Source organism: Procambarus clarkii, chromosome 64 (genome assembly GCF_040958095.1).
Source record: "Procambarus clarkii isolate CNS0578487 chromosome 64, FALCON_Pclarkii_2.0, whole genome shotgun sequence".
NCBI classification, from domain to species: domain Eukaryota; kingdom Metazoa; phylum Arthropoda; class Malacostraca; order Decapoda; family Cambaridae; genus Procambarus; species Procambarus clarkii.
The window spans coordinates 8,024,403-8,052,341 of NC_091213.1; the positions used below are offsets into that span (position 1 = coordinate 8,024,403).

At 38.4% G+C, this 27,939-nt stretch overlaps 2 protein-coding genes and 1 long non-coding RNA gene across 3 annotated transcripts in view; 2 read left to right on the top strand and 1 right to left on the bottom strand.

Annotated features, from left to right (window-relative positions):
* LOC138354721 (uncharacterized) overlaps positions 1-27,939 on the top strand; it is a 416,665-nt gene that overhangs the window by 54,342 nt on the left and 334,384 nt on the right. The gene's annotated exons all lie outside the window — the stretch shown is intronic.
* r (carbamoyl-phosphate synthetase 2, aspartate transcarbamylase, and dihydroorotase rudimentary) overlaps positions 1-27,939 on the bottom strand; it is a 112,609-nt gene that overhangs the window by 32,129 nt on the left and 52,541 nt on the right.
* Positions 601-27,381, top strand: LOC123768969 (uncharacterized). The gene is made up of 12 exons (XM_069309346.1): positions 601-992; positions 11,333-11,446; positions 15,054-15,238; positions 15,454-15,628; positions 18,119-18,248; positions 18,762-19,720; positions 20,004-20,131; positions 21,474-21,639; positions 23,560-23,826; positions 23,947-24,144; positions 24,704-24,780; positions 25,341-27,381. The coding sequence occupies exons 2-12, from the start codon at positions 11,378-11,380 to the stop codon at positions 26,098-26,100; spliced, it is 3,114 nt and encodes a 1,037-aa protein (XP_069165447.1). The 5' UTR covers positions 601-992; positions 11,333-11,377; the 3' UTR covers positions 26,101-27,381.

A 27,939-nucleotide genomic window follows, 5' to 3' on the forward strand; every position in this document is an offset into this window, starting at 1 on the left:
GCTCAATGTCCAGTTAAAGGAAAATTGATAATATATTGGTCCCCATGCACGTAAAACACATTGGCGGCCAAGCCCCCAAGTCGCATTTCACTTGTGCACTATCACAGTTGAGAGGCGGGACCAAGGAGCCAGAATTCAACCCCCACAAGTACAACTAGGTGAGTACAGTAGGCAGGAGAGAGGAGCAGAATCCACCTAAACTGAGGGAAACATACAAGAGTCCCCCTCACAACATCAAGGCAGCACCCTCAAAGGAATGTAATTATATTAAGTTATCATAATTCATATTATTTTACAATAATACTTCATCTTTTATTCTGTCTTCAACAACGTATGTAATTGAAATATTTATGAATACCAGAACAAAATCTTTCCACATTTATTAAATAAACAAATTTTTTCCTATAATTTACAGATAAGGTTATATCTAATCCCATTTTACTGTGATTAATGGTTACCTAATCACTTGTGACGTCACCATCTATTATTCACTTTGGCCTGATAGCAGAGGAATCTGCTGATCGAGTTATCTTATCTACCTCCGATAGCAACAGATATTTTACTGTATTTACCATACTCCACTTATTATTACTACCATTGGGTATCTAAGGTACCAAATGCTAAATCTCTTTCAACTTTTCCAGTAAACAGTAGTTGATGCAAAAGAAAATGTTAAAGGTTTCCAAAATTTGGCTTTATGCAGCCTCTCACCAGTGACAATCACCCTGGCGACAAGAGATAAGGCAAGGTAAAGCTGGGTGATCCCTGCCTTCCACTACACCAAGACAGTCCTCTTCTCTCTAGTGCCACACCAACTACTCACTTATATGGTGCTCCTCAAGAGTCTCCCCGACGGAAAATTTTCCAAGACGGCAATATCCAAGGGATGAATTACCGGTATATTTGACGATAACATCCCCCTACCCCAAAACAAAGATAGGGGGTTGTTAAAATTTGTGTGGAAGAAATCATCTGCTTCTCTGTTGTTTAAGGTTAGTGTAACTCTTCCTGTCTTTATACGAATGAGACTCTAATGGACTTAAACAGAGGGAAGTTTCATAACAAGGTAAAAATATAACTTCTTGGGTTTCACCCCTCAATAATCTGCCAGTGACTTAGCCTTTGTGATCTTACAATGCCCAAGATTTTGTTCAATGCATATTAAAGCTGAACTGAACCTGACAACCTGAGCTTGGAGACTCAAACAAAACTCATTATGTAGTGGGGATTTTAAGAGGGAGAGAGAAAAAAAATTAATGCATAAATGTATGGGATAAACCAAATTGGTTATTGGGATTTATTTCTAGAAGCATTAGCAATAAGACATCTAATGTTATTCTTCAGCTTTATCTTGCTTTTGTTAGGCCCAATTTAGTTTGTGGTTTCAGTTCTGGCCTCTGTACTATAGAATGGGTACAAATTCACTTGAATGCATACAGACAAGGATGGAAAAAGTTAATTCCAGGAATTAGAAGCCTATCTTATGAGGGGATTAAAATAAAATTAACTTACTTTCTATAGAAAGAATAAGGTGACATGATATATAATAAAGTGTGTGTGGAACAATGGTTTGCTCAAATATACTTGTGTCACTAATATGCACACCATATTATATTCTTAGAACAATAAAACATACTTCTTTGCTGTTATTACACTTATATACACTTTATATATAACTACGGTATCTACACTTTTATGCATCACTGATAACAACTAAGTATGGTAGTTCTGGTGGGTGTAATAATCTTGTAACCAGTGATCAGAGTTCACCCTAGCCCCCCACATATTTTGCAAGAAGTTGTAACAGTTAGCATTGAATATGTTATATTTTCTTCATATTTTTAATGTTTTAACCATGCTCTTTTCAAGGGAAATGATGCAATGGACTGTAAATAATATTATTTGCATCACAAAGTATAAAACACAGGCGCATACTGATATATTTGTGTAACTAATAGGCACAGATATTCTTTACAGTATTCTTTAAACAACAAAACACTGTTTTTGCTGTTATTACACTATATACACACATTATATAACTGACTATCTACTTTTTATGCACCATTATGAACTTCTAAGCAGTTCTGGTGGGTGTAATAATCTGGTAACCTGCAATCAGAGTTTGTCCTAAGCTCACATACAATACTGTATTCTGCAAAAATCTGTAACTGCATGCATTGAATATATTATATTTTCTTCATATTTTTAAAGTTTTTACCGTGATTTTTAAGCAAAATGATGCATTAGCCAGTCAATAATGTTATGTATATTTGTATCACAGAATGTGTAGAACATAGTAACATTAATATATCTGTGTGTGTACCTAATACAGTATGTGCCCAATATTGTATTTTTTTTTAAATAGAGCATACTACTATTGCTGTTATTACATTATACATACCAGTAACTATTTTTATGCACCATAAGAACCACTAAGCCGTTCTGGAGGGTGTGGTAATTTTGTAATCCATGCACAGCATAGCACCACAGGCTAGTCAGTTTCTGACAGCACCCTGACACAGCAAAATGCCTCCCAATATACACTGCACATTGCTAACTCTAGCCACAACACAGTTATTATTATTATCAGAATCCTGGTCACTAAATATTAAATAATTTTCAACAAGTTTATTTTCTAAAGGAATATGAAGTACCATTTTCAAGACATGAAGGTGCACCAGACCATGGAGTGTGTATTGTGGTTGTCTGCCTCATACCGTTAACATCATAACCAGCATTGTGTTCACCGATATATGAACATTGTACATAGATTTGATCAGAGTCAGGATCTTCTATGACACTATTATCATTAAATAATTGCAGTTACTTGTTTATTTCATCATTATTAAATGATGCTTTGGGCACAAACTTCATGGCAGTGCAGTACACGTAGTTCATGACTAATTAGCGAGAACATAACCAAGCAGTGTCGTGCAGTGGAGAGGTTAATATTAACAAGAATGGTGGAAACAATAAGATGCTGCTAAGTACCATTAAGAAACGTTATTTTTTTTATTATGGGGGTGAGTCGTTAAGGATTGTTACCTGCAGGGTTGGTAAAATCCAAAGGTTTTTATAAAACCCAGGTTGGGTTTTTATCTGTTTAATTAACAGATAAATAATGCAAGTTTAAATTTAAATAGAAATAATTAAGTTGATCCAATACAAAGCCATCAAAATTATTTAAATTAAAAGACCTTGGCGAGTAAGTGGGTAGCTACTGTACCACGCCAACCCTGGTGTTAAGTTGATGACCAAACTACACATCAGAAAATGGAGAAACGATGACGATTCAATTCGTCTTTGACCGGTACCAAGGTTTATGATAGTTAATGGTGTTTATAAAGTGTTAAACTATTTACAGATAGTTTATAGTTTAACTATCTATAGATAATAGTTGAATGGTGTTAAGTCATTCAGTGGTTAAGAAATGTTCTTGGCTCATAAGGTTAAAGATACATACCAATAAATTCCAACAGATCTTACCCTCTTTCCTCATATTCTCACTTTTACTTCTGCTTCTCTACATCCTATTCTCCATCCATCCCTGTCTCTTGCTCTCTCATTCATCCTCCATTTATTCAGTGTACAGGGTCTCCATCAAACCAAACACAGAGCAGGACTACCCTGACCTGGAGTAGTGGCACTGATAAAACATGCCTATTATCAAAGTTATGATAACCTAAATAGAAAAAGGCTGTCAACACAACAACACACAACTCTTCATAGCCCTCATTTCCTACTTTCACTCCATCCCAAATACAACAATATAATTGTATTTTGCCTAAAATGCTACACATTTTACAGGGAACACAAATGCATTATCATCATTACAGTGCATTGGCACATACAGTGGTCTTCATCCTCCACTCACAACCAAAAAACCCAGGTTTAATTCCCAGGCAGGAGAGAAACAGCTGGCAAAATTTCTTTTCTGATGATGCGGATGTTCACTTAGCAATAAAATTGGTACCAAGGAGTTAGGCAATTGCTCTGGCTAGCATACCAGGAAAGGTCCATAGTTGGCTTTGGGGGACCTCAATAAGCCTAAATACAGGCTTCATGTCCATGATACAGTAATTGGAATTATATACAATCTTGTAAAGCCAAGATTGTAATTACAATCTTGTAATTACAATCAATCAATGCAATTACAATTACAATTACTAAAGCCACTAGTACGCGCAGCGTTTCGGGCAGTGATACCCGAATGATCTAGATAAAATAATTCCTTGTGAATATTTGCTAAGTGATGGAATGCAGAATGTGAAACTAGGCCATATTCATCTTACAAATTAATGAAAAGACGGTAAAGAACTCGCACAGAGATCTATGGTGTTGGAACATAAAGAGATGTTCCTATGCTATTCTGGTAAACTTAATAATTGCATTTAAATTCATTGATGAAGAAATGATAAAGAAATTGTTCACAATATATGCGAGACCTGAATTAGAACAATCAGCAGTTATATTATGTCATTAACTCAAAGCATATCAATAAACTGGAAAAAGCACAAAGACAAAACAAAATGGTTTTGAACCTAAAACACCAAGTTATGGCACAAATAGTGAACAGAAAGAAGAGAGGAAATATTGATCTGAACAAGATAGTTATCCTGCTTGTAAAAGTTGGCCTATTTTAACTACAGCTATTTGTAATTTGTCGCACAAGTAAATATCTCCCACACTCCTTACATCACCAACCCTCTGACCCAACCCCACTAAAAGGGTAAACACGATCTGGTCTTGTTCCAATCGTGGGCGTTTGTGGGTCACTGAGGGCATGTGAGAGTTGCAACTAGTAACTGTCATTTTTCCAGCAAGATTACTCCAATAAACACTTCCTGACACTCACACCCACCTCCGGTCCCAACACACAACATCCCCTCCTGGCACACACCCACTTCCAACACATGACACCCACAACCCCTCCCGGAACCCACAACCCCTTCCAGCCCCTGCAACCCCTCCCAGCACCCACAACCCCTCCCAGCCTACGGGCTCACCATAGCCCGTGCTACATGGACACTTCGTTCCGAGTAGCTAAATCTGAAACAACAACATACTCCCGGCACCCGCGAGTACTCCGGCACTCGCGACCACTCCCGGAACCCGTGACCACTCCCAGCACCCGCGACCACTCCCACTCTCACAAGGAGGAATGGTTTCAAGCTCAACAAGCCACAATGCATGACTGAAAATAGGAGATACCATTTCACCCATAGGGTTAAAATTATTTCAACCTGAAGTTGTAAATGCCAAAATTCAGTTAAATTTTAAAATCCAGCTGGACAAAATTATCAGCACAAAAGGATGGACCTTTGACAAGCCACTAGCTTCCTGTCTTCATCGAGCCCACTAGAGTGTTAGTGGCCTTCGGGTAAATTCAGGTAAATACAGTATGTTAAACATATACGGTATATGAATGAGTTTGGATGAACATAAATAGAAGCTGCTTCATATGGGCCAATAGGCATTTTGAATTAACATAAGAATTAAAATGCAGAAAGTAATAAAGATAATGATGGATGAAGTTCTGCCAGTTTTACCAAAGGAAAATTACTGATGTTAGTGAATAGCTTTCTATTGCAGCAGATTATAAAATATCATAGAATGTAGTTAGTATTATCAGCATAGTATTAACTAGTACTGTACCTGCATTCTGCATGCAGTCACAGCCTTGCTCCTATGCCAGGTAAGTCCACTACGGGCTCACCATAGCCTGTGCTACTTGGAACTTTTTGTTCCAAGTAGCTGAATCTAAAACAACCACCACCTGCATGCAGCAAGGCAGAGAGCTGATAACAACTTGAACTCAAAGATAACAGCTGATATAGCTGAAGTCGATTCACAGATTTGCACATGACAGGTGACATGAAAGTTAAATTTAATTAGATGTACAGTACAATATTGCCTAATATTCTCGAGTTGCTTGTGTCAGAGATCTAAGGGTGGTTCTGAATAGAAAACTGTTGCCTGTGGACCACATAAAGAACATTGTGTGAGGAGCATATGCTACGCTTTCCAATTTCAGAATTAATTTTAAGTACTGTACAGTACATGGATGGCAAAATATTGAAGAAATTGTTCAGGACCTTTCTGAAACCAAGGTTGGAATATGCGGAGGTTATATGGTGCCTATATCTCAAGAAACACATCAATAAACTGGAAAAGGTGCAAAGACAAAATCAAAAGGCTCCCAGAACTGAAAAAAAGAGCTACAAGGTGAGATTAGAGGCATTATATATATCAGAGCTAGAAGATAGAAGAAAAAGAGATGATATGATATCTTACTATTTTGTACTTAGTTATCAACAAAACTGACAAAGAAAAGTTTTGAAAACAACAACCTCCAGAACAAGAGGGCACAGGTTCAAATTAAGGAAACAAACCTGCTGAAAAATATTTTAAAGTTAATTTTGGCAAACAGACTGGTAGACAATTGGAACAATTTAAGTAAGAAGGTGATGGAGGCCAAAACTGTCAGCAGCTTCAAAATTTCCTGTTTCCTTCTAAATAACATGCTCTTATCCAAATTAGGATAGCACCCCCCAATACCATGAGCCTCTACCTTTCTAATCAGTCTTGAGTGAAGCACAGTATCAAAGGCTTTGCTAAAGTCAAGGTACACAATGTCACAATCCTTTCCACTATCATCTCCCTCCAATATGCCAGAAAAGAATGAAAGCAAATTTCTCAAACATGAGGGTCCCTTAGTAAGACCAAGTTGTAAATCCTTCCTTAATCTATGACTTTCAAAGACCATATCAACAGCTTCCATAATTATCAATTCAAACAATTTTCCTACAACAGATGTTAAGCTATTTGGCCAACACAGAAGTTTAACAAATGACCTATACCTTATCTTCATGATCAGTTACACATTTGCAATCTCTATGATTCCAGTACTCCGTTCAACTTTAATGGTTTATTAAAAATAAAGGAGAAGGGTTCATCTTAATATTCTGTAAGGACCATAGCAAATACTTTGTTCCTTGGGGGAATGGATAGGTCAGTTACTTTACCTCTTTATGCATTCTATGCATTCCTGGGGAATGCATAGATTAGTTACTCGATCTCTTTGTCCTGGGGAAGGGATAGGTCAGTTACTTGACCTATATAATTTTTCAATGAACCAGCCTTCTCCCTAATCTTTGTCCGATATATTTCGAAGAACCCTTAAGGATTTATTATTGCCTGTCATGCTATCTGCACTTGATAATAAAGAAGTAAAAACAAAACTAAATTAACTGTTCTTGTTTTTTTGATAAATTGTTGTTTTAGATAAACCTCCAAATTTATAATTTCCATACTGTATAACCTATGTCCAGTAAGGATTTTGTCCCATGGTTATCCAATTTTAGTCATTATTATTCAACCTAATCAATTTATATGGTATATTATACTTTTGAGCTTCAATTAAAGCTTTTAAATTATAATTTGCATATATTATACTGTACATCTCAGACAGTAATGAGGATGCTTGACAACCGAGATGACACATAATCAAGGAGAATGTATCGTCAAAGTCATTGGGAGCCTGGGGTGTCTGTGGTGTTTGTCAGTCACTGGGAGCCCGGGGTGTCTGTGGTGTTTGTCAGTCACTGGGAGCCCGGGGTGTCCGTGGTTCTTGTCAGTCACTGGGAGACCGGGGTGTCTGTGGTGTTTGTCAGTCACTGGGAGCCCGGGGTGTCTGTGGTGCTTGTCAGTCACTGGGAGCCCGGGGTGTCCGTGGTTCTTGTCAGTCACTGGGAGACCGGGGTGTCTGTGGTGTTTGTCAGTCACTGGGAGCCCGGGGAGTCTGTGGTGTTTGTCAGTCACTGGGAGCCCGGGGTGTCCGTGGTGCTTGTCAGTCACTGGGAGCCCAGGATGTCCGTGGTGCTTGTCAGTCACTGGGAGCCCGGGGTGTCCGTGGTGCTTGTCAGTCACTGGGGGCCCGGGGTGTCCGTGGTGCTTGTCAGTCACTGGGGGCCCGGGGTGTCCGTGGTGGGGGTCAGTCACTTTTAATGCAAAGGGAGTGAATCAATCTGGGGTTGACCAGTTTATCCCCAATATAATAATAATAACAACACCACAGCATTCTTTAATTAATGACCGTGCTAGGACGTTTGAAAAGATTCCTATGGTAAATGCCAGAATATTGTCCCCGTCATATGACAGAGCCGATCCCTACTTTACCTCAGGCAGCAACCCAACGAGATAGCTCAGGAAGCACCTGTGTGATAGAAAACTAGAGCAAAGTAGATAACGGGTGAAATTGCTGCTCAAAAACAATCTGTATGATGAGTCAGTCACATGAGTCAAGGGGAGCCGGTCAGCTGAGCGGACAGCACGCTGGACTTGTGATCCTGTGGTCCTGGGTTCGATCCCGGGCGCCGGCGAGAAACAATAGGCAGAGTTTCTTTCACCCTATGCCCCTGTTACCTAGCAGTAAAATAGGTACCTGGGTGTTAGTCAGCTGTCACGGGCTGCTTCCTGGGGGTGGAGGCCTGGTTGAAGACCGGGCCGCGGGGACACTAAAGCCCCGAAATCATCTCAAGATAACCTCAAGATAACCACCAAGTTGTCTGACGTGTCTAGCTAGGGAATTTTCACCATCTTCCAATTTAGGCTTTGTCTACATTGGTAGAATTAAATATTAGTCCTCCCATCATTCTCCTAATTGGGATGTTATTTAAATAATCCTCCCCATCTTTATTTGACATCAGAAGCTCCTGGTGTTCACAGTTGCTTTCATTCTATGTTATTAAATTTGCTTCCTTTCAAAATACTTTAAACAAAATTATTAGTTTTCTATAATTATTATTGACTGGATTTTGCTGGCAATGCTGAGCATATGCCAAGCGATAAGTATAAACTTACAAGTCTTGCGTATATTAATATTCTCTAATCAGTCAACATTTTGCTCAATATAGATTACTTTGTTCTGATATAGTATCACTGCCATATCAGGTGCTCAAGATACAGAAAGATATAAAAGTATTGTTTATGGTTCTCGAGTGCTCATTTCAGTTGCTTTGGTCGTGTGGAACAATTCACATACTAAAGACAACTAAAAAAATTTCACCTAGTTGATACATTGCATATATCAGCTACATTTATAAACTCATCATTTACAACCAAGTAAGACTTTTACAAATTTGTCTACAGTGTAAACCAGTATGCCTTAGTCACCTGCATATTATATGATGTATTATGTCATATATACACAAGCCCTGCCATGGGCAAAAATTTCCAAAAGGCCCTAAATATTACTTATGATGTCTATATGAGAGCAAAACACACAAGACCTGTCAATCAGTTTACAATCAGGTCCCCAATTGCTGCTGGGTGAAGAGAGATAAACAATTAGAGATTGGTGACAAGTTAATCCTTGTTGGCCAATGCTCAAACCTCGGTGAGCATTGCTCAATAGTTGCAGGGCGAGTGTGCCGCCATTGTGCCACAGGAACCCCTCTGGGAAAGGAGAGAAACTGTCAGCAATCCTTAGCAGTTCACTCATATTCACCTGGCAGTTCTGCAACTGGAGACCTGGATGTAATGACCTAAGTAATTACCTAAGTGTAGTTACAGGATGAAAGCTATGCTCGTGGTAAGACGATTGACATTTTCCAGTAAAAACTGGTAAGGTTAGGTTTAACCACTGTGATGCACCGAGTTTATTGTGAAATTTCCCCTGTGCGCATGAAATCAAGTGTTCCCCCCAAAATTATTTTTTCTTCATAAAATGATACAATTCCCTTCCCTGAACATGTCTATGTAAAAATAAATACCAAATTCCACTTACTTTGGCTGTGGGGATGTGGACAAGGTGCGCTGTGACATTATCAGAGGCTGGTTGCCTGTGCGTGTCACGCAAAGACACGGTCGAGTGGGCCATTCAAACACCGGGTGTTGCCACAAATATATTTTCAATTATTTGTTCTATATATTTCCAATGCAGTTTTAGTTGTTTTCTTTACTGTATATGATGCATATTTGTGTCTTTTACAATATGTATACAGTAGAACATTCATAATATTCCATGGAACTGTGATACATGTATCAGTAATGTGTCCACAATAAATGTTTATTGTCGCAATATTACTTGTTAAAAATTCACTAAAATTACAATATGTACAGTTTCACACACTATTTACACAGTAACACACTGTATTACACACTCAGTACTTCAGAAGTGAATAATAATCAATGAAGTAGTCCATGGTACACAGCGCGACTTCGCTCTCGTCGCACCAGGTACAGATAGATTTTCGCTTCCTGTTTCTTTCGTTCTGTGTGCTTGCAAATAACGCACTCATGTACTCCCTTGGCTTCGGTACCTGTAGGTGGTATGTAGCCAAGTTTGTAAAGCTTAAGGTAGTCTTGAAAAGATTGTAGGAAAAGATCAATTTGTAAGGTAGTCTTGAAAAGATCGCTTTGTAAGGTCCCACGCAGAAAGAGATTCATCCAGCCTCGACGAGTGTTCTTTAGTCTGAAAGAGATTCAGCCAGTCTCAAAGAGTGTCCGTCAGTCAAGAAGAGATTCAGCTATTCTTGAAAATAGGTGAAATAGCTTCACCAATATTATGACCCTTATGTTCTTCAAACAATAAGATTGAATTTCATCGGCAGAGCGCGATCTTTCAACACTGCGTCAGACAGGTGTTTGGGAGCCGGAGGCGCGTGCACCGCCCATGGTTGCTCACTCAGTACTAACCCAGCCAGCAGCCCTAGGGCATTCTGGGAATTTTTTCCAAGATAGCTGCCTCTCACTGGAGGTCCTAAGAGTACATTTCGTACACAACCAACCGCGCACACATTTAGAATGGTTATGAAAAAATCAAAAAGAGTTTTCTTGGTTGGCGCAGTTTCCCACCGACCAAGAATACTCGGTTGGCGCAGTTCAATGGTTAAGATAAGTCAAGCAACAGAGAGCTTTAATCATGCTAAAAGGAATGAGATAGGATACATCTGCTGCTGCATTTACTTACAAAAGAAAAAATGACTTTAGTACCAGCTACTATATTACTGATACCAATACAGTACCAGTATAGTGCTACAAATATAGGGCAGTGTTGCTGATATATTTGATACATCTCCACTCTCGATCGAAGAAAATAAGAACATTGGTGAGTATGCCAAAGATGTACATCTCAAGGAAGGAAAACAGGAGGAGGAAGGTTAGAACAGGATGTAGGATGGAGATAATTACAGATTTAATTAGAGTACCAATACATTAGGAATGCTAATTGCAAACCCAAAATTCACCATTTACTATCCAAGATAAAAATGTCCTCACTATGGTAGAATTACAAAGACCATCACTGATGGTTAACTCTGTGTCCTTGCAGGTATAGGGGCTTCAACCGTCATCTGCCAGGAAAAATATACTAAGAATGGGGAACGGCTGCCGTAAGGGTGAACGTCATTCCTCTATCGACAGCAGTAATGTCATTCACATCAAGGTAAGTTTCCATTCATTATCATGCAATTTGTTTACAAAACAGATCATTTCCAATGAAAAAGTTCGCCCATTCATATGTTGAAGTAAAAATATCAGCAAATTATAAATAAAACTCTACAGACAGTTCCAAAATAATTTTGACGTCACAGTTATCATGGTAAACATAGTGGACGTCTTCCTACATGTTAGTTTAAACAGAAAACAAAGATGAAACAACATTCAATTCCTAACTGGCAAAAGACAGTAACTGTGAGGCTGCTGCTGCATGAACACAGTACAAAAGACAGTAATTGTGAGGCTGCTGCTGCATGAACACAGTACAAAAGACAGTAATTGTGAGGCTGCTGCTGCATGAACACAGTACAAAAGACAGTAATTGTGAGGCTGCTGCTGCATGAACACAGTACTGTACTGTATTACGTGACCATCCAGAAAACGGTGCACGATTACTTCTCCAGAGCAAGAGCCACAGAGAAGAAATAAGAAAACGTTGTGGCAGTGGCCAATAACAAATGCTTCGATGCAAAGTAAGGTGAATTTATCAAACAAAGAGCATTATAAATTACTTTAGATATTGAGTGAGGATTGAGGTTTGAGATACATGTTTTTGAGATAGAACTGATAATCAGCCATGGTTTGCTTAAATGTAATTGGTAAAAGCAGTGTTCTTTTTTAATTAAAAATTACAACTGCAAGTCTCAGAGTGAATGGAGATTAGAAGAGAATGGGTTTGGGAAGCTAGAAATTTATGGAATAGAAGGAACGTTTAATTTTAATCGCAAAATGTGATGGACTATATATAATTGAGATAAGATAAAATCACCAGGGCAATAGGCCGTACAAAAACTGTACTGGTGATTGAAAAAGATTTTAGCAGACTTAAATGCTCAAGAAACTATCTGTTAAAGATGAATTCAAACACTTTTTTATGTAAAGGGAATAGAGAGAGAACATAATCAGAATGGTCATCTTTCTTTTGTTTAAGTCGAACTAGATAATATTTCCATGACAAGAAGAAAATTTGTATAAGAGACTAAGAGACTTGTTAATGGCTACATCAGTGGCATTAACAAATATTGCTATGTCTGCACACTTCCCTTAACCAATTAGTATGCAGTGATCAGCTACTAGTGATCAGCAATAAGTAACTGATAGATATGTCAATCCAAAGTTCCTCTGCAAGTTCCAAAGGAACTAGCAGAGGAACTAGCTAGTTCCACAGGAACTAGCAGAGGAACTATGCCTACTGCTGAAAGTGTTTTTTCAGAAAATTCTCTGTACCAAGGAATAGTTCCTCTAGACTGGAAATATGCAAATGTTACCCCTATTTTCAACAGAGGCAGAAAAAGCTCAGCAGAAAACTACTGTCCGATCAGCTTGACATCACACACACCTGCAAGCTCATGAAGAGAATCCTAAGGGAAGGAATTATTCACCATCTCACAGTAAACACTTTTAAAATCAATGCAACATGGTTTGCTAAAAATAGATCCTGCCTTACAAACCTGCTCACATTTTTTGAAACAGTAACCAGCTACTCAGACAAGGACTTCCAGTGAATGTAGTATACATGGATTTTGCTAAAGCTTTTGATAAGCTACCACATAAGGACTACCAAGGAAATTACAGGCACATAGAATAAATGGTAGAATACTAGAATGGATAAAACAATGGTTAAAACAAAGAAAGCAGTTGTGCTAACTGGGAATGAATCAGACTAGGAGAAATGTGCTAAGTGGGGTGCCACAGGGGCCCATTTTGGGGCCAACACTTTTTTTTATCATATACATCAATGACATAGATGAGAATACAGGTATTACAAACCACATCAAATTTGTAGACGACACTAAGATCTATGGTAAAGTGGGAAATGAAAATGATATTGAAGCCTTACAAAGAGATCCACATGAACTCCACAAATGGTCAGAAGACTGCCAAATGCTTTTTAATATAACAAAAATGCAAGACTTTGCATGTGAGGGCATAACAACCCATGCCACAACTACCAAATTATTACCATTACCTTACCTTACCATTGATGAAGAAAAGGACCTTGGAGTCAAAATCCACTATTCACTGAAAGTTGCACAACAGATGGGAGCAGCAGTAAAAAGGAAACCAACCAAACTCTAGGAATAATCAAGCATACCTGTGACTTTAAAGAAAAAAAGGTAGCGATTTTTTTTTTTTTTTTTTTTTTTTTTTTTTTTGAGATATATACAAGAGTTGTTACATTCTTGTATAGCCACTAGTACGCAGTAGCGTTTCGGGCAGGTCCCTGGAATACGATCCCCTGCCGCGAAGAATCGTTTTTTCATCCAAGTACACATTTTACTGTTGCGTTAAACAGAGGCTACAGTTAAGGAATTGCGCCCAGTAAATCCTCCCCGGCCAGGATACGAACCCATGACATAGCGCTCGCGGAACGCCAGGCGAGTGTCTTACCACTACACCACTGGAGACTGCAATTGTACTGCGGAGTGCGGAGATTCAACTGTATAAATCTCTGGTGTGTTCCCACTTGGATTATTGTAACCAAACATGGAGACCTCATCTTCAGAAGGACATAGCTACTTTGGATTGTTGGCTTTGTCAGAGGAAAATGCAGCTATAATCACTAAGGCAGCTACAATCTCATCAATAGGTAAAAGACTAACAGAAGATTTTAGATATGTTTAGCAGTAACTTAAGTCATTTATTTGGTAGACATTCTACTGATCATTCTCTATATTATATTGCAGCTGTTTCTTTAGGATCCTCTAATCATAGCCCCATCTTTGTATCTTGTTCCTTAGGACTACCATTCCTCCAAGTCTCTAAACCTACCTACCCACCAACTTGCCACCTTTGCTTTGGTGTAAACGAAGATTCAGAATTACCTTGATTTTCCACGGAGTGACTATTGTGCCTCTTTGTAAAGCATCCATATGTTATGAACAAGTTACTGTAATTGTTATTGATGGAATGGAAACTTTCATCTCATTCCACCATCTCCAATTCCTAATCTATAGTTTGATTGGCCTTGCTTCAAAGTATAGTACAGTACTGTGATTCAGAAGCAGAATAGCACCTTAATTTTTTGACAGCTGTCTGCTGCAGGCAATAATTATCTGTACTGAATATTTCTTCAAGGAACCTTGCCGAGACTGTCTTTTGCATCACTAAATACGACTTAAATGAAGTGTGGCAATTTTTCATCTTCAAACTCCTGAGAGCTACCACAGCTTTTTATTTGGAGATGATGACAGAAGAGTTTCTGATTGAAAATAATCAAAGATGTCAAATAAGTAAACGGGATTCTGAAAATAGCAGACAGCACATAAATTTACTAAATGAACAAATCCACAAGGGCCTTAATGAGAGTTTCAACCTATGCGCTTGATGTGGGATGTTTATTTGTTCATTTGATATATCGCATTATTGTAATTTCTGTGTGTGATTTACTAAATGTTATAACATAATTTAAGCAAAAGACTATTGCCTCAAGCATGTTGATCAAATATTTGAGAGGCGACTGACAGGTATATTATGGCAGAGAGCTGATATATATGAGGATGCCAAAATGAAGAGGAACTAAGGAATTATGCAAATCATGACGGTTTCTACAGGAAATTGTTGGAGAGGTGATGGAAGAAGGTGAGACAAATTCATTGGTAGTACAGTGGGAGAAAAGGCAGAATGAACTCAACTTACTGGTTATGGAAAAGATGCGCGAAGATTTCCAAAACCGACCCGACAACTTTCTTCTAAACCTGCTTGTTGTGTCATTACAGTTCTACAAAAACTTTAGCAAGTATGTATTTAACAACATTGTCAAATTTAACTTGGCAAAAAATAATATAAATACTGTATCTTATATAAGCTCATAGTGATTAAATTATAATATTGTTTGTTTATTTAATAATTAATTACTGTACATATGAATGTAATGTCACTAATATGAAGTAGATAAAATAAATGAGGTAACACCTACACATTTTTTCCACTAATACTTTCTACAAATGACAGAGAGAAAGCAGACATAAGCAATCACATACGTGACCGGGAACTAGCCCTCGACCGCAAGCTGTTACCGTCCAAGAGAAAGATCATCTATCTTGGAGGGTTTGAAGAGATCTCTGGTACTCATGTTCTCTTCCAACCCACCAATGAACTATACATGGAGCTCCCCACCCCTCTGCAGGTACAGTACCACTCACTCACTTTATATACAGTAAATCCAGAAAAATGTATTCAAGTTGAAATTTCAACAATTTTGCCTGCAGTATATTTAAAGCTTTAGTTAAAAATTCCATTCGCCTGGGCTCTAGGAGATTCAAACTGTGGACCTGCTGTGAGGTAGGTCCACTTTAACCCCCCACACATAAGGTGGAAACTTAGTACCCAGATGAGCCAAAGAGACGTTAGAAAGATTTTTTTCAGTGTCAGAGTAGTTAATAAATGGAATGCATTAGGCAGTGATGTGGTGGAGGCTGACTCCATACACAGTTTCAAATGTAGATATGATAGAGCCCAGTAGGCTCAGGAATCTGTACACCAGTTGATTGACAGTTGAGAGGAGGGACCAAAGAGCCAAAGCTCAACCCCCACAAGCACAATTAGGTGAGTACATGCGAGGCCAAAACTCTATCGACTGAGTTGATGACGTGGGTGTGGATCACTAATTCCGCTGAGCTTCAATGGTAGCCAGGGAAAGTCGAAAAATCCAGTTTAGCAGCAGGATGCTGCTTCTGGAAACTTTCCTTATTAAGACTACTCAATAGCTCAATAGCAATAGGTATCCAAAGGATACCTGATCAACCAGGCTATGACTCATATGTCAGGCTGCGAGCAGCCGCGTCCAACAGCCTGGTTGATCAGTCCGGCAACCAGGAGGCCTGGTCGACGACCGGGCCACGGGGACGCTAAGCCCCGGAAGCACCTCAAGGTAACCTCAAGGTAGCTCGGTCGTTAAAGCTTCGGCCTCACACGCGTGGGGTCCATGTTTCGAGTCTCCTAGAGCCCAGGTGAATGGAATCTTCAGTTCAAAATTTTATTGTGTATAAAAAAAAGACCCATACATTAAGTCACTATGTGAAAAAGGAAGTAGAATAAAAGGGACATAGTGCAGTAGATTCCCAGTCAACAGCAGGACGTACAAAATGAAGGGACTTCCGATCTATTTCATGTTATATTCAATAGATTAGGTGTCTGAAATCAAGAAATTTCAACTACTGTACTGTATAAATGAATTTTTGCTGAGAAACATGCCAACCCAAGCTTCCACACCCAGAGGATCCCTCCGAAAGCCTGCCGTCTCATTCTTCACCAGGAAAAAAGGAACAAAGGGGAACAAGACTACCAAGAAATCCCTGATTCATGAAAGGAGGGGGAGGGGGTGGAGGGACTGAAACTGCACAAAATGCCCTTGACATGTCCCCCCCCCCACCCCCGAAAAGAAAAAATCGTGGGACCAGGAATCTACAAACCAGATGCACCGGCCACCTCCACTGCCTTATCAAAGTGGTGAGCCACAGAAGGCTCAGTGCAAACCAAAACAGCAGTATCTTCCACTTTCCAAGTGCATTATTGATTTCTTACAATTTCAACTTTCAATTGATTATTAAACAACTTGTATAACTGCTGATATCCGCATGTATAAACTTTAAGAAAAATGTAGTTTTAAGTTTATTTAGTTAAAATTACTTCTGCAACCGGGAGTGCTACTGCCTCACATGGATCCTGTAGCCTCTCTGAGACACAAACCAGGGTTTTACACAATTTCCCCCATGCACCTGGGCTCTGTCAACAAGCTGTTCTACCTCTTCACCCTTACTTCGTTAAGTGTATTGAAGTAACAGACAACAGCAAATGATTGATTACCATGTATATATTCACAGGCTCTGGGAGCAACTGAGGAGTGCCTTGCTCAGAAAAGTTGACCATGTCACTAAACATAGTGTTAAACTACCATTCAAGCTGTCATTGCAATCATTCTGAGCTACCTATGTGCTTTAATATACCTACAATTTTTCTATCATCTTTTATTTTTTTCATGCTATGTAACTTATCATTTTTATAAATTTTGCAGGTGTTTACCTACAGTACTTATAAGTTTCTTAGATTCAGGACCTGCCTGAAACGCTGCGCGTACCAGTGGCTTTACAAGAATGTAATTACTATGCTATGTATCCTCACAATCCTAATGTACCTTCTTGTATATATATAAATAAATAAATAAATATACTGTATTTCCAAAACATAGCAGAATATACCAAGTGATGCACATACAGCATGGCTGGTACAGTACTTGCATTAGCGTTCTGAATGCCAAATTTATGTTTTTGAAGACCATGCATGCTAGTAGAGAACAAATTATCAAGAGCAGACTAAAATGCAACAATGGTAGAGATAAAACCGTCTTGAGAACAAACACCGAAATGCTGACAGTACAACAGGGATACAGTACTTTCAAACTAAGATAAACACAACTTGAAATAATTATTATATTTACCTGAGGGGCACTAACACTAGTGGCCTCGACAAGGATAGGAAGTCGGCAGCTTGTCAAACGTCCCCCCCCCCCATTTGCCCTGATGATCTTTTCTATCATCATGGACTCTAATGATACTGTTAAATGACATACAATAATTTTGCATGCCAGAATAAAACAAATATAATCATTCTTTTCCAGATCTACGTGGTGCAGGACAACGTGGAGGTGTATCCAGATGATCAGTACGAGGAACTACAAAAGAGGAACTATGCAGATGTTGATGGTCCGGCCTATAGATTTTGTACCGAGGACTCTCAGAGACACAAAGGCAAGTCTATACTCTGGTATGCTCTATCACAACTGGTAATTCTACAAAGCCCACTCCAATGCATAAAATGCTAAGTTGTCACAACAATCAAAGCCCACAATAAAATGAACATTTTCTAAATAAATTAGAGAAAGATAGTAATGACAACACAGAATCATTTATAATTGCTACTGTTTTGCCCCATAACTATTTATGGTAAATCAGGGATGTACCTAAAGTATTTTGCACCTAGGATATATATTTATGGAGTGATGGCAATGTTAAAATTTAAAAATACTGTACTTATATATTTATTAAACCATGATTAAGAAGATAGGAGGCATTTAAAATAATGTGACTACATCCCGTTATTGCAAACTCTTAAGTCCTGGAATAAGTTAACCTTTCACTAAATTAACCTAATAAATGTTACCAAAAAAGATTCGACAGCATTACGATTCATTAGTATTTAAGTAGTGTAATACAGTAATCTCAACAATTTCTATAAAGTGTTAATTAATACTCATGTTTCAGGTTATGTGAGACTTCGGTGTGCTGATATCATCCCTGGCATGTCACGACACAACACATACGAAGATATCTATGGTTACATGAAACCCACTGATGAATCCCTGCCAGACCCAATAGTGGACCTGAGACCTCTGCGTCGAAATTCTGCACCTATTTCCACTGATGATGATAGAGACTTAATGTTAAAGAGATTAGAGTTACTATATAACAAGGGATCCGTTTCCTCAGAATCTGAAGATGATGCTAATGAGGAGCCAGCAAGTCCACCTCTACAAGGAATGTCAGCTCGGAGACCAAGTGGAGTTCTACCGGAGCACTATCCTACTGGCAAGCTTAAGGATAAAATACAAAAAATAAAATATGGATCAGAGGAACAGCTTCAAAATGGATATCCAGGGTCAAGAACAAGACAATATTTGCCCAACAAACCAAGGAATTTAACCGAGAGACGACCAAGTGGTGTCTTCCCAAAGGTGGGTCCAGAAATGGACCGTTTAAAACTTTCTTCCAAACAAAGACAAGTTATTAACACTAGTGAGGGACTTGAAGAAGTCATGAGGAAACTTGCTCGAGTAGAAGAGGGGAGCGAAGATGAGGATCAAGAAGAAGAAGAAGAAGAGAGAGAAAAGGAAAACAACAATACTGTGTTTCATAATGACACACTAAATGAAACCAATTATGAAAAAAATAAGGCAAATGAAAAGTCAAAAGAAGTTTGTCTTGAAGCAAGTTTGAATGAAGACTGTTTCTTGACTAGAAGAATAAAGATAAAAGACCAGAATGATGTTTATGGAATTGCAAGCAACAGTGAAAGAAGAACATATTTTTCATCAGAACGTTATCTCGAGTGCTTTGAGGATGAATTTGAAAATCTTGCAAAAATTTTAGGCAAAGAACATTTGGTTGAAACTTGTCAGATGCAGACTCCTGCTGTTATTGCAAATGAGCTAATGATTGAACAGGTATGTACGTAGTATATTGATTAGATAAATAAAATTAGGATGTTACCTTGCGATGATTTCAGGGCTCAACGTCCCCGTGGCCCAGTCCTCGACCAGGCCAGCATGTTGAGCATATATAATGACCAAACTTTACTCAGACCAGACTACTTCCCCATTATCCAAACTATCATAATGCAATATTAGTTATTCATTATTTACACAATAATTTATATATACTGTACATATATACCATACATAAAAATATATACAGTATAGGTTCTGACTATGTTTATATCTTTAACAGATTGGTCCAAAATTCAACACTGAATTTATCCCTACTATGATCCTGAAAGAGTGGCCAGCTTGTGCATTTGAATGGAAGATGCGGGAAAGACGCCCACGCGCTGATCCAGAAACAAAAATGGTATACAAGTTAGTATCATTCTAGTCATTAAAATGATTATGCAAGGTTCACCAAATTAGTACCCTAGAGCTAGAAATAAATTACTCTTGGAACTGGACAAGTCAATATGGTATGTTCATTTATTACCCAGGAAAGAGAGATGACCTAATGTATTTAATTTTACTGATATAACTCTTTGTATGTTGGGCCAATAGTAGCCATAAGGACTATCATTTTTGGAAGATTTGATTCATTCATATGCACCATATACTTTGTGGTTCATAATTTAAAGATTTAGTGGTATGGGGCCCATAGTAATCTGTCTAGCAAGTCATTGGAAGATCACCGATTTTATGAATGTTTAGAAATTATTTGTCTGGCTTATAAAATTAGACTTTTGTAAACAAATAAATTCACATTTTGTACTATTGAATTACCACAAATGGCATGCTATTAGTGGTTCTTAACCATGGGCCCCCTCGTACATGTTACGTCAGTCTATTTGTTTATTCTTGGTCATCTCTACTGGTCGAGTCTCAATGAATTTCCCCACCCATTTCATAGTTGGATTTTTCTACTTGCAGTTCAAGTGTTTTCAGCCCCTAGCTGCCATCAACATGACAATTGTGTTTCTCCCTACTTATCTATGGAAAGGAGTTTGTGCTATAAGACAGACCACCTTCTCTGATGCTCCTGTTCTGGTCACTGACTGGCCTTGTCATACGTCTTCTGTTCACTCTTTAGACTCCCAGCCTTTTCCATTGTTTGGGCTCCAGAACAGCCTTGCTGTGTAGGCCATGGTTGTTATCAACATGGTGTAATTGTTACACCATGTTACAACATGGTGTAGTTGACTCTCACAAGTCAAGCCTGGCCTCGGGCCGGGCTTGGGGAGTAGAAGAACTCCCAGAACCCCATCAACCAGGTAACCAGGTATCAACCAGGCCCATGAGCAAGTGAAATGTTTTTAAGGGCTCTGCTTCATCGGGGGGGGGGGGGGGGTGAAGACCTCTGGCTATCATCCAATTCCTTCCTCCCAGTACATCGATACTATGGGTAAAATTTACTCTCCAGTCCCTGGCCCTTCCTCTTCTGTGATAAAAGAAGGTCTTGGGGTTTGGGGACTGTCTAAAGAGAGTCTGATGTTTGCTCTTCGTTCCTCCTCATGGCCTAGTTCATAGGCTTCAGGATTTGTACTTCCTGTGAAGGCTTTTTTTTCTTGTCCTCCTCCCTGGTATGAATTGAAGGCAGGCCTCTGAATTAAAACTAATTATTCAAAAAATTTAAACTATACAGACTTACATTTTTACCAACAATCATTGTGTGAACCTTATCAACATCACTTTTTAAAATACTATTCTATTTCTACAGGTGGCCTAAAGAACAACACATCATGGAGGCTACTCAAATGGGCTGCAATCTTGTGCCACTTGGTCACTACAACCCAAAGGGCCCCAGTAAGGTCATGAAGATTGAGTGGCAGGTACAGTTTGCTAAAGTCGAACAAATACTTCTCCGGAGCCTTGGACACACACAGGTGAGTAATTAATTATAACCAGCACCTCAAATATTATTTCCAAATTTCCCTTCAAACTGATAACTACCTTCACCATAATTCTTCTCCAAAGTGGCACCTCTTTTCTCCACCTCCAAGATGGCACTACCTTTCTCCCCATAACTCCCTTCCAAGATGGCACTACTGTATCTTCCTCCCTGTAATTCCCCCTCTAAGATAGCATTGCCTTCCTCCCCATAACTCGTGTCCAAGCTGACACCTTCCCCAGTACTCCGAAGGTGGAAAAAATGAATATTACAGTTCAGTATAGTGTTTTAGAGGAGGATATGAGAAACGTGTAATATAAATAATCTAGATCTTTACTGAGCAGCAAGAGTAAATTGAATTTCAAGATAACAAATGGTGCAGAGATATTGGGAGTGGTAAAAAAAGTTTTAAATACTTCAGAGCAGTGTTAGATACAATTGGGTGTATGGAAAGGGAAATGAAAATAAGAGTTATAGATGAGACGACTAATACATCAGCACCTCCCAAATCCAGGCCTCCCTATAGCAGACCCCTCTGAACAATGGACAAAATGAACTTCAGGATTACTTTGCATAGTGAGATATTGGGCTAAAATGAGGATTTTGAGGCTCTTTGTAACATCAGATTTTTATATACAGGGGAACCCCTGTATCTCAGTAAGTACTCATCCTCTAAATATTTATGTTTACATATTACATATTTCTATAGACATTTTATTTCCTACCTCTATATATTCTCTTTACGCTACAAAAACAAAGTGTCTCTGATTATACATCTCTACTGCTCAAACTCTTGATTATTCATACTCCAGCTGCATCAGCATCTCATATCCTTACACAGGAATAGGCAGGAGATGTGCAGGTCTATCTTGAGGTTATCTTGAGATGATTTCGGGGCTTTAGTGTCCCCGCGGCCCGGTCCTCGACCAGACCTCCACCCCCAGGAAGCAGCCCGTGACAGCTGACTAACACCCAGGTACCTATTTTACTGCTAGGTAACAGGGGCATAGGGTGAAAGAAACTCTGCCCATTGTTTCTCGCCGGCGCCCGGGATCGAACCCGGGACCACAGGATCACAAGTCCAGCGTGCTGTCCGCTCGGCCAGCCGGCTCCCTATGCCCTATCTACACATCTCCTTCGTGCAGATCTCTACCTGCATTTCTTTCAATCATATTTTTCCTACCAAGGCTTTCATTGCGCCAGCCATTTTCCTGACTCGCTCTGCTCTCAACTTTTGTACAAATTCCTCTTTTGTCTATCATAATCAAGATATTTTAACTTTTGTATATTGAATATTAAAAAAAAAAAAATATTTTACATTCTTGTACAGCCACTAGCACACATAGCATTTCGGGCAAGTCCTTAATCTGATGTTTCCCAGAATACGACCCGGTCAAATCGTTTAACAACCAGGTACCCATTTTACTGTTGGGCAAACAGAGGCTACAGTTAAGGATTGACGCCAAGTAAATCCTCCCCGGCCAGGATACGAACCCCAGGACAAAGCCTGGGCTACTTGTGGGATTGACCACTTATAGGACGTCTCCTAGAAGTGGTCAGTTGCACACCATTTCATTCCTCTAGTTATCCTCTTTCTCCACCACTGCAGTGCTGTGCCTTACTTTACATTTGACCATATTCACTTTTAGTAGTCTTCTTTCACATACTGTATTTCAACAAAACTTTCAACTAATCTCCATATAATGTTCATTATCATTTTCTTGTAAAGCTGCATTATATGCATACATCAAATTATATACCAATACTCCATTTAGCCCTATCATACACTAATCTCAATACCATTTCCTCTCGAGCGATTACCTAAAAAAATGCAAGTGAATTAAATATACTTTTGAGTAAAAACATATTAAGACTGTAACCAGGTTGCATCATAAACTTTTATCCAACTTGACAGATACGACTACTGATACTGGTAGAATACTTAATGAGGGATCACCTTGGTGACATTCAAGGTCTCAAAATACAACATCTACGTTACATTCTCTTCTGGATGTGTGAACACAACTTCAAAGACTGGCAAGAAGAGAAGTTGGGAAACAAGTTAAAAGCATATTTAAAAACCCTCTATAACTGTCTCTCCACTGAAAATCTGCCGCATTACTTCATTGACAAGTGCAACATGATGGAGACCATACCAGAACGTTACATGCGACAGATACAAGTTAGAAATGCATCACTTGTTCATTTGACTAAAGTAAAAATATCTGATACAATATATGAATAACACCTTTTCTTCCTTTGTCCCTGATGAATATTAACACCATTAAAATGGTCACTTCAGGCACGAGTGAGGAATATGAAGGACAACCTACCAATTTACTTGATGCACACCATGTGGCGCATGCGAACAGAAGAGGATTTCTACCCAAAGCTCGACATTCTTGAGCTTTACAAGCTTGTCACAAAATCAACTTATGGCTTAGAACAGCTAAATCCACAACTATTACAACTAGTGGGAGGGGATGATACGCAGGAACAAGTAAGTCATTTGACTAGAGTAATGTTCACTGTTAGCAATGACGGGTAAACTCATATTGAGTAAGCTAATGTCCCCTCTTATTCCTTATTGTTTTTAATTTGTATTTATTTATTTTTTATATATACAAGAGTACTTATATTCTTGTAAAGCCACTAGCATGCATAGTGTTTCGGGCAGATCCTTAATCCTAATTTTTCCCCGGAATATGACCTGCCAAACCATTTAACAACCAGGTACCCATTCACTGTTCGGTGAACAGAGGCTGCATTTAAGGATTGGCACCCAATCAATCTTCCCCAGCCAGGATACGAACCCAGGCCAAAGCGCCGGGCGAGTGTCTTACCACTGCGTCACAGGGGACTGCAAAATTGTCAGGGGGGTTTTGGATATCATACAGAACTGTGTGTGGTGGTCAGGGACTATGTGTTTATGCTTGTACATTTCAGAGCAAGTGCAAAACACGTTTTAAGAATTTCTAAAGTGTAAATATTGGAAATAATGGTTACAATACTTTCAGCTAACACAACATTATTTGAAGTCAATTTCTTCTATCTTCTAGAATATTTTTGACGATGGAGAGGATGTCCTCTTTACTGACTCTGAAGAAGAGGAGGAACATCGTAAAATGAAGGTACAGTACTGTATATCAAGAGACGGCTGCAACAACAAAAAACTTTAAATGTTCAAAATCAAAGGCAGTGTTCATTCAATGTAAAAGAAACAAATGAGGAGGGCAGGAAAGAAGAAATGAAAGTAAATTTTATAAGTGATGAGATAGATGTGTTTGGTGTGAACGAGATACATAATAATGGGAAGAGTAAATGGGAGAATGGTGAAAAATTCAAACATTGTGATGTTTTGAGGGAGGGGGGGGGTTAGTTGATCATCAGGAATGGATGAAAATTATGTGGGTAAAGAAGATGGGATAACTTTATATATATATATATATCAGAAGGAGGAATTATGTTAGGGAATATGAGTGTTAATTTAAGAATATGAAGGAACATGTGTATGATAGATATTTACCTGTCAGTGCCTATGGGGGAGTGACATCTATATCTCTATTACCCTGTCTTCTAGCCATTTATACTCGGCAATATCTTTTAACATTTCAAGTTGGTCATGTATCCTAACTATACAAGTTAATTCAACCTTTTAATGCATAATAATAAAATTAATAATGATTTTTCCAGGAGAAATTACACTGCACTACGGAGAGAGCGCAAGAAAGCTGTTACAAAGACTTCACCAGAAGGATCTAAAAGACGACATTCAACAATAAGACTTGATAAGAAGGTCAAGAGTGTAAAGGATCTCCGTGCTGGCAAACTCCTTTCCACATTTGCCGAACATTTCTTGGCTATGGCACGTGCTTCAAACATATATCGTGCATATCCTCAAGCATACATGTACCTTCTGTTATCTGGTAACATGGCAACATTACTAGAAGAAACTGGAAACAGTGAAGATGCAAATGGTTACCGTAGACAAATTGAAGAGCTAAATGTTGCTTCTCGAGGTGGTGTACAAGATATGCTGAGTTCGTCAAGGATAAATACAAGCGCAAGTGATCTTCCATGTAATCCTAGTTTCCAAGGCTCAAATTGGGAGCTCCATGGTCCAAAATGGGAAGCCCAGAAAGAACAACCTCTACCTCATCCACCATCCAATGAGCTACCAATCTTAGGTGTGGACCGCTTAATACCACTAGCAAAATTGAAAGCACAGCAATTTAATACTAAATTTGAAGATGATACATCAATGGTTAACAGAACTCTGCCTACTAAACATGATAATGATGATGCCATTATTATCCAACCAATTGGAAAAGATCACACTGAATCTGAGGATTCCTCCACTATAAAGAAAAATGGTGAAATCATTGTTTTCTCAGACGATGATGATGATGATGATGATGATGATGATGATGGTGATGACGAGTCTACAGACTTCTAGGCTCATCATGCACCAGCATCACTACATCTTGTCATACCAAAAGTAATATTGTTGAAGTGCCATTATCTAGCTCCCCATTTTCTGGATTCTCAGGTTATCCAACTATAGAAATTAGTGGCTCTCCAACCTGATTGGCCAGAGGATGTTCGGTTAATAGGGCTTAACCTGATTTTTTGGTGGTCTGAGCAGTTACTCCAGATAATGACAGTCACACTATATACCAAACTAAGTAACTTTCAAAACATTGGAATCGATAAAACTATGTATCAATTGCATGTACATCATTACATTAATCAAGGCTGAATAAAGATAAAAAGTACATTGTCAATAGTAAATGTAATTATTATATTTGTTAAATCAGAGATGACTACTAGCAAGTATTTTAACCCCTGCACTGTGCACCTTTTAAAAAGACATTCCCGTGGTGTGCCATAAATAAATTGTTCCGAAAACAGTATTTTTTCCTTGTGGTATTGTTAATTAGCACCCAGGAAGTAGGAAACAATAAGTAAAAAGTCTCTAACTCTTGTAATTTAGCTGTAGTGGTCTGGAGATTTTTTTTTTTTTTTGTAAAAATGAGGGAAGTTGCCGCATTGGGAATAACTGTCTATTTCCAATGTTTCCTCACTTTATTTATTTAGTTTTTACACTCTTAACAAGTTGTATCTATGTATCAAAGATGGTGTTCATTATGTACAACTTTGAAAATATACTAAATTTGTAATAAGAATTTGAGAATAAACAATGGAGAAAAAGCATATTAAATTTTGCCATTTAGGTGGCCTGACATCTGAGTGGACAGCGCTTGGGATTCGTAGTCCTAAGGTTCTGGTTTCGATCCCCGGTGGAGGCAGAAACAAATGTGCAAAGTTTCTTTCATCCTGAGCCCCCTGTTCACTTAGCAGTAAATAAGTACCTGGGAGTTAGACAGCTGCTACAGGCTGCTTCCTGGGGATGTGTAATAAAAAGGAGACCTGGTCGAGGGACCGGGCCGTGGGGACGCTAAGCCCCGAAATCATCTCAAGATAACCTCAAGATAGAGGGCAGTAAAGCCCAATCTACCTGTTCTTAAGATCAGAATGTATTTATTTTATTGTATACATGATTTCTTTATTAATTTATGTGTGTATGCGTGGACTTAGACTTACAAATAAGCCAGGATTTAACCATGTTAATATATATTATTTATACATATAATTATAAGCGTAAATATTATAATGTACATATATATTTAAATTATATCTTTTAAAGGTACTCAGTAAAATTTATATACATTCATAAGCAATGTCTTAATTTCCTCAGATACTATATAGACTAATATAGTATATAATACTATATAGACTAATATAGACTAATGATTGTAGACTTATCTATATAATACTATATAGACTAATATAGACTAATGATTGTAGACTTATCTATATAATACTATATAGACTAATATGAATCTTAGCAAATGTCTTCACAAAGATTCGGATAAATTTTTAATTTGGTAAACTAAAGATTGTTTACTTTATTTACAAATGATTATATTTTAAATTATTCCATTTCCCTACTTTCTTAATCATTTCATTTTCTGCTTACAAAAGTTTAGGTTACAAACACAAACTACACTAATTAGTTAATTTCACCTTGGCATATTTTGTCCACTAAAGTTAATACAAGATGATGACATGAAGACTCATTTTTTTTTTTTTTTTTTTGAGATATATACAAGAGTTGTTACATTCTTGTATAGCCACTAGTACGCGTAGCGTTTCGGGCAGGTCCCTGGAATACGATCCCCTGCCGCGAAGAATCGTTTTTTCATCCAAGTACACATTTTACTGTTGTGTTAAA